Here is an 11,971-nt window from a genome sequence, read left to right on the forward strand (position 1 = left end):
CCCTGTCACTGAAATGATGGGTTCGTTAAAGTGTGCATGTCCTGTTTATACAACATAAGGGTGGGTGGGAGGGCCCAAGGACAATTCCATCTTGCAGGGTGGGTGGAAGGGCCCAAGGACAATTCCATCTTGCACCTCTTTTTTCTTTCATTTTTCTTTGCATCATGTGCTGTTTGGGGACTATTTTTTTGAAGTGCCATCCTGCCTGACACTGCAGTGCCACTCCTAGATGGGCCAGGTGTTTGTGTCGGCCACTTGTGTCGCTTAGCTTAGTCACACAGCGACCTTGGTGCGCCTCTTTTTTTATTTGCATCATGTGCTGTTTGGGGACAATTTTTTTGAAGGGACATCCTGCCTGACACTGCAGTGCCACTCCTAGATGGGCCAGGTGTTTGTGTCGGCCACTTGTGTCGCTTAGCTTAGTCACACAGCGACCTTGGTGCACCTCTTTTTTTCTTTGCATCATGTGCTGTTTGGGGACAATTTTTTTGAAGGGCCATCCTGCCTGACACTGCAGTGCCACTCCTAGATGGGCCAGGTGTTTGTGTCGGCCACTTGTGTTTCTTAGCTTAGTCACACAGCGACCTTGGTGCGCCTCTTTTTTCCTTTGCATCATGTGCTGTTTGGGGACAATTTTTTTAAAGGGACATCCTGCCTGACACTGCAGTGCCACTCCTAGATGGGCCAGGTGTTTGTGTCGGCAACTTGTGTCGCTTAGCTTAGTCACACAGCGACCTTGGTGCACCTCTTTTTTTCTTTGCATCATGTGCTGTTTGGGGACAATTTTTTTGAAGGGCCATCCTGCCTGACACTGCAGTGCCACTCCTAGATGGGCCAGGTGTTTGTGTCGGCCACTTGTGTCGCTTAGCTTAGTCACACAGCGACCTTGGTGCGCCTCTTTTTTTCTTTGCATCATGTGCTGTTTAGGGACAATTTTTTTGAAGGGCCATCCTGCCTGACACTGCAGTGCCACTCCTAGATGGGCCAGGTGTTTGTGTCGGCCACTTGTGTTTCTTAGCTTAGTCACACAGCGACCTTGGTGCGCCTCTTTTTTCCTTTGCATCATGTGCTGTTTGGGGACAATTTTTTTAAAGGGACATCCTGCCTGACACTGCAGTGCCACTCCTAGATGGGCCAGGTGTTTGTGTCGGCAACTTGTGTCGCTTAGCTTAGTCACACAGCGACCTTGGTGCACCTCTTTTTTTCTTTGCATCATGTGCTGTTTGGGGACAATTTTTTTGAAGGGCCATCCTGCCTGACACTGCAGTGCCACTCCTAGATGGGCCAGGTGTTTGTGTCGGCCACTTGTGTCGCTTAGCTTAGTCACACAGCAACCTTGGTGCGCCTCTTTTTTTCTTTGCATCATGTGCTGTTTAGGGACAATTTTTTTGAAGGGCCATCCTGCCTGACACTGCAGTGCCACTCCTAGATGGGCCGGGTGTTTGTGTCGGCCACTTGTGTCGCTTAGCTTAGTCACACAGCTACCTTGGTGCGCCTCTTTTTTTCTTTGCATCATGTGCTGTTTGGGGACAATTTTTTTGAAGGGCCATCCTGCCTGACACTGCAGTGCCACTCCTAGATGGGCCAGGTGTTTGTGTCGGCCACTTGTGTCGCTTAGCTTAGCCATCCAGCGACCTCGGTGCAAATTTTAGGACTAAAAATAATATTGTGAGGTGTTCAGAATAGACTGGAAATGAGTGGAAATTATGGTTATTGAGGTTAATAATACTATGGGATCAAAATGACCCCCAAATTCTATGATTTAAGCTGTTTTTTAGGGTTTTTTGAAAAAAACACCCGAATCCAAAACACACCCGAATCCGACAAAAAAATTTCGGTGAAGTTTTGCCAAAACGCGTCCGAATCCAAAACACGGCCGCGGAACCGAACCCAAAACCAAAACACAAAACCCGAAAAATTTCCGGTGCACATCACTAGTATATACCAGAGCTCTCTGTTTGTAGATAATTGTGTTGCATGTTTTGCATACCAAAAACTGCCTGATATCGTGATTAAAGACCGATGGTCATTATCCCAGTATCCTATTACAGGCCCTTTTGATCAGCCAAAAATTGAACCTGATCCCATGTGTTGTCGTGGCTCCAGCAGCTTGCTTATCGCGGATTATGCTTCATAATCCGCGATAAGTGCCGGCTTTGGGGTAGGAGCTAACAAGATTGCCCCCTGGTAATTGGATACCCCCTATATATTACTACTACTGCTATAACTACTACTACAACAACTAGTAGTAATAATAATAATAATAATTCTAACTGCATTACATTTGGAAATTATAGCATATGAATATACAAGATATCTTTATTGTGAAAAATTATAATTGCTGCATAGTATACAAATGTCATATTAGAGAAATAAATTACCCATTTTATGAAAGATATGTTAATGCATATTATTGTACAGTATGTATGCACAGAGCCGGCCATAGGCATAGGCAAACTAGGCAATTGCCTAGGGCATTTGATATGCCTAGGGGCATCAGCAACTTCTGCTGATTAAAATGATATGCGGCATGCCTATATTCTGTGTGTAGCATTTCATATGCAGATACAGCCACAGTCTCACACAGTATATAGGCGTGCTGCATATCATTTTAATCGGCAGAAGCTGCGTGTGCATCCTAACAACATAGCAATGCAAATAAGATGCATTTTAATAAAAAAAAGGTGCCCCAACGTTAGCATTGAGGCAAGATTTATGAGGACACATCTGTATCCAAGCAGAGGCAGAGGTCACAGTGTTAGTGGCAGTGTGAGTGCTGTGTGCATGTGAGTGGGTTGATTGTGCAGTAGTGTTCGGAATATGAGTAAGGAGCATTATGTGTGTCATGTAAAAATGCATTAATAATGTGCAACATATGTGTAAGGGGCACTATGTGTGTCATTATGTGTATAAGGGCATTAATAATGTGCGGCATATGTGTAAGGGACATTGGTGGTCATTCCGAGTTGTTCGCTCTGTAATTTTCTTCGCATCGCAGCGATTTTCCGCTAATTGCGCATACGCAAGGGTGGTCATTCCGAGTTGTTCGCTCGGTAATTTTCTTCGCATCGCAGCGATTTTCCGCTAATTGCGCATGCGCAATGTTCGCTCAGCGACTGCGCAAAGTAAATTTGCTATGCAGTTAGGTATTTTACTCACGGCATTACGAGGTTTTTTCTTTGTTCTGCTGATCGTAGTGTGATTGACAGGAAGTGGGTGTTTCTGGGCGGAAACTGGCCGTTTTATGGGTGTGTGTGAAAAAACGCTGCCGTTTCTGGGTAAAACGCGGGAGTGTCTGAAGAAACGGGGGAGTGTCTGGGCGAACGCTGGGTGTGTTTGTGACGTCAAACCAGGAACGAAACTGACTGAACTGATCACAGTTGTCGAGTAAGTCTCGAGCTACTCAGAAACTGCTAAGAAGTGTCTATTCGCAATTCTGCTAATCTTTCGTTCGCAATTTTGATAAGCTAAGATTCACTCCCAGTAGGCGGCGGCTTAGCGTGTGCAATGCTGCTAAAAGCAGCTTGCGAGCTAACAACTCGGAATGAGGGCCATTATGTGTAAAAGGGCATTAATAAAGGTTGTCATAATGTGTAAGACGCATTATGTTTATAAGGACATTAGTGATGTGTCTCATATGTGTAAGGGGCATTACTGTGTGGAATTATGTGTATAAATGCATTACTAATGTGTGGCATTATGTGTATAAGGTGCTCTAATATGTAGCGTTGCGTATAGAAAGGGCATTTACTGTGTCGTCTAATGTGAATAAAGAGCAATAGGGTGTGGTGTAATGTAAATAAGGAGCAATTCAGTGTGATGTAATGTGAATAAGGAGCACTACTGTGAGAAGTAACGTTTATAAGGTAAAGTGATACTACTGTGGGATGTAATGTGAATTATGGACACTATCGCGTGATCAAATGTGAATAAAATTGCAGTACTGTGTGGCGGAATTTTAATTGGGGGTACTATTGTGTGGACATGCCCATTGCCAGCAAAAACACACCCCTTTTTGGACTGTGCGCCAAATGTGCGAACTGTTCCTGTTTAAAATATAGGGGGTACAAACACCAAAATAAGTACTGTTATGGGTGAGGGTTGATGGTGCTGGGAAAGAGGTGCAAGGTCAGAGGCGGAACCAGCGGTGGTGCTAGGGGGCACCAGGCAAAATCTTGCCTAGGGCATCATATTGGTTAGGGCCAGCTCTGTGTATGCATATACTGTATGTACACAATTCAATACAATACATTTCAGTTTTATTCTATCATACCTTACTGAACAAATTGGAAAACATTTCTTTTTATGAACCATGACCAATTGGTAGCAAACTTTATTTCTGTTTTTTCCATCCATGTGTTGTACTCCAGAAATGTATGCCCTGACTCTAGTCATACCATCAAGTTAATGAGGCATAATATATGAACATTTAACTTCATCTAACAATCTCACATTTTGTGTACTGTGAAAAGATTTTTATTTTAATTAAACAATATGCAGCCGGTAAACTGCCTTGACTAGGTTTGGTAACAAGCACTAAGATTTTACTGTGTAATAATGCTCAATTATACAGCATCGGATTACTGGAAGAAGCCAGTACAAACAAGTATTTGTAATGCATGGTTCCAGCAGCATGCATATCTAATAAACGATCATGCCACTTTCAGGAGACTTTATGGCACATAGACACTATAGCACTAAAATGTCAAGTTATCTTCAAAGATAACTGTCATCTGGAATTTTTTGAGTATTGATAACAAGAACTCATTCATGTTAATGCACATGTGACAAGGTTGGCAAGCATTGCAGGCAAACATACTGTACACCTCTCATCTGTCAGGTCCATCATGTACAGACTCTTGTGTTCTTCTTACAATTAGTAAAACAATATTGCTGATCCTCTGATGTGAAATTATTGTATTATTGTTGTGCCCAGGGCTTAAAGTGTTCCTGGAGAGGTGGTGGAACTCATTTACTCCTCCACCTAGCCCCCCCCCCCCCCCTTCCTCACATTAAGTGGAGTCGGGTCCAGGGCTAGTGGTTTTGGCAAACACCCCACCCCCGTAAACTATAAATTAGTGCCCGATTTCATGCCCAAACTTTATAGAGGGACAATGATCTCACAAAGAAGCAGTGTGGTCACACAATAGAACCCCTGATTCAAATTACAACACCCAGTAGCACAGTCTTATTCACATTACACCTCATGTAGTGCCCCTGAGTCACATTAATGCCCCTTACTATGGTTACATCAATCAGTAGTGCCCTTTATTTGCATTGCACTACACAATGGTACCCTTTATACAAGTTATGCCACACAGTAGTGCCCCTTATATACAATGCCTACAGTAGTGCCCTTTATACACAACTCATACAGTAGTAGTGCCTCTTACACATAATGCCTACAGTTGTAGTGCCCTTTACACATAATGACCACAGTAGTGCTGTTTATACACATAGGCCCTCATTCCAAGTTGTTCGCTCGTTGCAGAGTTTCGCTATATTGCGATTAGTCGCTTACTGCGCATGCGCAAGGTTCACAGAGCGCATGCTCTTAGTTATTTTACTCAAAAGTTAGGTATTTTACTCACGGCATAACGAGGATTTTTCATCGTTCTGGTGATCGGAGTGTGATTGACAGGAAGTGGGTGTTTCTGGGCGGAAACTGTCCGTTTTATGGGTGTGTGCGAAAAAACGCTGGCGTTTCTGGGATAAACGCGGGAGTGTCTGAAGAAACGGGGGAGTGTCTGGGCGAACGCTGGGTGTGTTTGTGACGTCAAACCAGGAACGAAACTGACTGAACTGATCGCAATGGCTGAGTAAGTCTGGAGCTACTCAGAAACTGCTAAGAATTTTCTATTCGCAAATCTGCTAATCTTTCGTTCGCAATTCTGCTATGCTAAGATACACTCCCAGAGGGCGGCGGCTTAGCGTGTGCAATGCTGCTAAAAGCAGCTAGCGAGCGAACAACTCGGATTGAGGGCCCATAAGCCCACAGTACTAGTGCAGCTTATAAACAGAATTTCCACAGTAGTAGTACCCCTTACACATAATGCCCACAATGGGATGGGGGGAGGGGATCAATGCTGTCCAACAGACACACCAAGTGTGAGTACCAGGAGGGGTGGGCTGTAGATGGAGAAGGATAATGGAGCCATCAGAACCTGGGGAAGGGGGAGATGGCTGCATCTCATCAGTAACACTAGCATCGCCTGCATCATTGATTAACGTAGGTGATGGGGCGGGCTTTTCTGTTGCAATCACTGTTCAGGGAAATGGAGGTGGTGGAACTAGTTCCCCCTACCATTAAACGTGGTGGAACTCAGTTCCACCTCGTCCCCCCCCCCACACTTTGTCTTTAACCTCTGGTTGTGCTCATCCAATATGAGTTCAACATTTTATACTATATATAACAAATGTCTAATGTTATGTAACATGAATATGTTTTATTTCTTTTGTAAATATTAATTACGCATTTGTATATTTATGTATATATATATATGAATTGTAATGAAGATAATATATGTATATTTGTTGTGGTACAGAAATAGAGGGGTCAGGAGGGTGGGGGCAATTGCTGCATCCTTTCCCCTGTATTGCATATATGGCAGGCTGAGCCCTCACCCCCTCGGGGAAACAGCTGTGAGAGGAAAATAGCCGCGTGCTGGTAATGTAGGGAGGCCGTGCGCAAAGAGGGACCGCGCGCCGGTAACCTAGTGGAGCCGTGTGTAGAAGGGAGACCGCGCGCTGGTATAGAAAGGGGAGCCGTGTGCAAAGGGGGACCCGCGCGGTCGATAACTTAGTGGAGCCGTGTGCAAAGGGGGACCCGCGCGGCCGGTAAGAGAGCGTATAAAAGGCGCTCTCAGCCGCCCGACGGTAGTATGCTGATCCATCTTGCAGTGCTGGCACCTGGTTCTCTCCGGCGCTGCAAAGAGCTGTAACGCTGTGAACATTACAGCAGCAGCCGGAGAGCTCTTGGGGTAGCGCAGACAGTCAAGGTAGTTTTTGGGTGCTGGGAGACGGAGCGGCTGGGATAGCGAGGCAGGAGGCAGGAGAAGCGCTAAGGTTGCCTGCCTGTCCTCGGATCCCTAGGCTGCTGTTCCGCTCCAGAGTGCCATGCTGTAGCGCCCTTGCTCCCGCAGACAGCTGTAAACATAACTGCGGGTAGCAGGAGGCAAAAGGCGGCAGTAATATAGAGGGAGCTCCGGCATCTCTCACCCCTGGCAGCAGTGCGACTAGAAAGGAGGAAAGGAGGGGGTACCCTGCACACCTGAAATTCAGAAAGGGGGCCACTCCATTGCTGAGACTCCAGACAAAGGGAGGTGACGCTTGCAAGCAGAGCCAATAAGAGAGTCGGGGAAGAAAGTGACAGCACCGCTGATACGCCAATGATCGTGGAGGTGTAAGTGAACTATTAACACCTGCACATATTAAGTGTTTGAGGCTGCCCCACTGAGATGAGAGACATTTAGCTGCACGCATACTGTATGTTTAGACTGTATTATTCAAAGGAAATCCTTATGGCACACTAAAGTTAACCCTCTAAAGGACTGAGAACTGAAAATATACATACAGTAAAGGGTATATTAATAAGGATGTTAAAGTTCATATGATTGGCAATAGACTTTATTACAGTGGGAGACTATAAAGGCTTGTGACTTCCTTGCTATTTGGAGTTCCTGAAGTATATAAATAGCGATTAAAATCATTTCGGGACTCAAGAACTTATAGATATGCATTAATGAGCCCCTGCTTAATTACACTAATAACCTGAAAGTGTAATTATTATTTATAGCCGGCACTACAGTAGTTATAAGAACAAAGGAAATGCTGGATATAACTGTCTGTCAGTAGAGTGGAACCTCCTGTCATTTAATAAGATGGAGATTATAATAGTATATATATATATATACACCAAGGTAATGAAATAGAATATACTCCTGAGCAGGAGGAGTGAATATTTAAGTCATTCAAGTTATATGTAACAAATCCTTTAATATATTGGAATTGGAGCATTATTTAGGCAAGGATTCAACTATTCAACTGGACAAGCCTTTATAATACTTATGAGAGACTATTTCTGGCAGGAGTTGCAGTGTCATTACTAGAAGACTATAAAGGTTACATTATTGATACAAACTATGTGAACAATATAAAGGAAAGAAACAAAAGTAACCAAACAAACAGAGAGAGAGAGAGAGAGAGAGAGAGAGAGAGAGAGAGAGAGAGAGAGGCTGAATAAGAACCCTATAAATCTTTCTAACTAAATATATATGCCAAATGGAGATCAAATAATACGTTTGATTATTTGTCAAGTACTGCAGATTGAAGGATAAGAAGATAGGGAAAGGAGAAGGAACATATATTATTCCCAGAAAAGGAAATTGACTAATTTTAGGTCAATAACTGGAAAATATCCATCACTTTCTAAGGACAACATTTTCTTATGTACTAAACGGGTCCCAACTGCGCAAACTATTTATTAGATGAGAGTACCCGGGTCACTCATTATAGTATATTCAAGTGTTTTTTTTGTAATGCATGCAAAAATATTGAATGTATAGGAAAAGACATTGCTTAAATAGAGGAATATTGTAATAGGGGGTTAGACACAAGTATTGAGTAGAAGTTAAGTAAAGAATGTATTAAAACTAACCTATATACTTACCATATAAGTGTTTTGTTGGTATCGTTGGACTCTGGGACCCTGAAAAGAGAAGAAAAACAGGTATTCAATATATTAAGGGGATTGATATATTAAATGTATATTTAACAAATGGTACACATATTTTGCATCTGGCTTTCCCAGGCAAGCCAACATAGAAATTAGCTTGGGTGGAGGCACACAATTATACTAGTGACCCTCATCTAGGGGTAAGGTAGGGTTACAGTTATAAATTATATAAAAGTATGGATATGGATAGAAAAAAGGGAATGTTTCTCCGGTTTCAAAAAACAACAACAAAGCCTAAATTTAATATGTTGATGCAACTGTTGTTCTGATGGCTATCCATACTGTTACATGTATCATGTACCATAAAATTAAAAGGCAATGGCCCTCATTCCGAGTTGTTCGCTCGCAAGCTGCTTTTAGCAGCATTGCACACGCTAAGCCACCGCCTACTTTTATACAATTATACTAGTGACCCTCATCTAGGGGTAAGGTAGGGTTACATTTTGGAGGCACTTAGCCGAGACGAACATTCAGGACATTAAATGGAGAGGATCTCAGGAGAAGAATTATACAATTGGTGTACACAGAGAGGAACAAGTTTAAAGAAGTGTTTGGGAGTAGGGGGAAATTTTTCTGACATTCATGATGATGTGGTATTAGAGACTTTAGACAAATTGTATGGTGTAAGCAGACCCAGGATCATAGACAAATGGAGAGAGGAATTAGGGAGAGTTGTGGCTATTTTAATAGAGACAGAAAAAGAGTTAGATGCTAGGTTAATACCTACTATGATAGTAGCTGGGGGAGAGAGTGGAAGATTGTGGCGCATTATATGGCCTAAAAGCAGTGAGGAGGAAGCAGTTAGTGCTCATATTTCAGCTTCTGCTGAAAATCCAGAAAGGGTTAATGAGAGCAGCAATACCCAGGGGGATGGTGCCAATGTAAATGGAGGGCAGTTCGAGACCATGGTAGATAGAGTGGTCACACAGTTGGAACGATGGCACTATGAGGGAAGTTATAGGAGATTAAGAATATTTTCAGGAATAGTGCCAGTGCCACTTGGGGAAGAAACATATGAAGCATGGAAAGAAGCCGCTGTTCAGCAAGCGGAAGAGTGGCAATGTCCCGACCAAATAAAAAGGCAGAGGATAGTAGAGAGCTTAAGGGGACCAGCCATGGGTATTATTCAGGCAGCTAGAAGAAGCAACCCACAAGCCACACTTGAAACATATTTCGAAGTTTTGGATTATGCATATGGTACTTTAGAGGATGTGGGAGATATGACATCAAGATTCCATCACACATTTCAAGAACCTGGGGAGAAACTTAGTGCTTATTTGATTAGAATTGATAAACTCCTGTATAAAATAGTGGATAAAGGGGGTATTACTAGAGAGGAGGTGGATGGAAGTAGGATGAAGCAGCTCCTTAGAGGAGCATGGACCACTGATTTTGTGGCTCAAATGTTAAGATGCTCAGCGATAAGAGAGACCCCTCCCACTTTTAATGATTTGTTAAAAGAAGTAAAGCAGGAGGAAGCATTAATTGAGATGAGAGAAAAAACTATAAAAAGGTAAAAGTGATACAACCAGTGGTAGAAGTGAATCCATTTGAAGAAAAAATACTTAAAATAATAGAAGAACAAAATAAAAAATTATAACAGTTTATGGGTTTACATACCAACAGTAATTCTGGTATTTCCTTGTCAAGGACAAACAATAATATATCTATGAGGGGAAGGGGAAGTAATTATAATAATAGAGGCCGAGGATGTTTTAACTGTGGTAGGTTAGGACATAGAGCATATGAATGCACTGTTGCTACTGGAAATTTATCGCAAAGAGTTAGCGATAATAATAACACTGTAATGAACAGCCATAATCTTTCTGGGCAGGGAAACAGGAGGGGGAGGACTGTGAACCCCTCACAGAGTTCCCCTAGAAGTCAGCTACTGCGCTATGGGGAATTCTTGGTGGAATGGTGAAATTCCAGAAGGTCTGATGGGTCCTACGCCAATAGTCTCTGCATCCATTAATGGGAACAAATGTAAAGTATTACTAGACAGTGGTTCCCAGGTGTCAATTATTTTTGAATCCTGGTATAATGAACACATTTCTGATGTGCAAATACAACCCCTTAATGGATTAATAATCTGGGGTTTAAGTGTAAGTAAATATCCTTACCTAGGATATGTACAAGTTACTCTCGAATTTGATAGAGAAATCCCTGAACAACCATTGCAGGTTCCTTTTATCGCTTTGATTTGTCCAGAGATTCAAGGAGGTAGGAATGAACTTCCAGTAATTATAGGTACAAATACCCAATTGTACAATGAATTATCAGAATGGTGTCAGGATAGATATAAGGAGGAAAAGATTACTGAAGCAGGACGTACATGGGTAATTCAACCTAGAGATAGAATTGAGGTGGAGAAGGGTGAATTTGAAGTTTGTTTCCAAAATAGCGATATTTCAGAAGAGGACAAAGATTCTTTGATAAGGGAAATGAGTATTAGGAGAAAGGCTTTTTCATCTGATGAATGGGATTTAGGAGAGGCAAAAGGAGTAGAACATAGTATAGAACTAATGGATACAAGTCCTTTTCGTGAAATATCTTGCAGGATAGCTCCTGCGGATTTTGAAGATGTTCGGTTACACTTAAAGGGGTTGTTAGAGAATCAAATTATTATAGAATCTCGTAGTCCATATGCTTCTCCGATTGTAATTGCTAAAAAAAAAAATGGGAAAATTCGTATGTGCGTAGATTATAGGACCCTTAATGCAAGAACTGTCCCAGACCAGTACACAGTCCCTAAGATTGATGAAGCATTAGACTGCTTGCAAGGAAGTGTATGGTTTTCGGTATTAGACCTACGGAATGGATTCTACCAGATCCCCATGCGCCCAGAAGATAGAGACAAAACTGCATTTATTTGCCCATTAGGTTTTTTGAATTCCTAAAAATGCCCCAGGGGATTAAGGGAGCCCCAGCTACATTCCAGAGGACAATGGACAAAGTAATTGGGGATATGAATTATAGAGAAGTCATTGTTTATTTAGATGACATTATTGTTTTTGGGAGTTCCCTTCAAGAACACAATACCCGTCTTATTAAAGTGTTGGATAGATTAATTGAAGGAGGATTGAAGTTGTCTATTGACAAATGTCAGCTATGCAGATCCTCAGTGAAATATATTGGGACACATTGTAGACAGAGAAGGAATATCTACAGACCCTGCAAAAGTTGAGGCTGTGGTAAATTGGCCTAGGCCAAATAAACTAAAAGAACTCAGATCTT

At 42.4% G+C, this 11,971-nt stretch overlaps 1 protein-coding gene across 1 annotated transcript; it reads left to right on the forward strand.

Moving 5' to 3' along the window:
* Positions 1–9,216: 9,216 nt before the first annotated feature.
* LOC134982959 (paraneoplastic antigen Ma1 homolog) lies at positions 9,217–10,251 on the forward strand. Its single transcript, XM_063948710.1, has one exon. It carries the CDS (start codon positions 9,217–9,219, stop codon positions 10,249–10,251), a length of 1,035 nt encoding a protein of 344 aa, XP_063804780.1.
* The last annotated feature ends 1,720 nt before the right edge of the window (positions 10,252–11,971 follow it).

This window comes from Pseudophryne corroboree, chromosome 1 (assembly GCF_028390025.1).
Source record: "Pseudophryne corroboree isolate aPseCor3 chromosome 1, aPseCor3.hap2, whole genome shotgun sequence".
NCBI lineage: Eukaryota > Metazoa > Chordata > Amphibia > Anura > Myobatrachidae > Pseudophryne > Pseudophryne corroboree.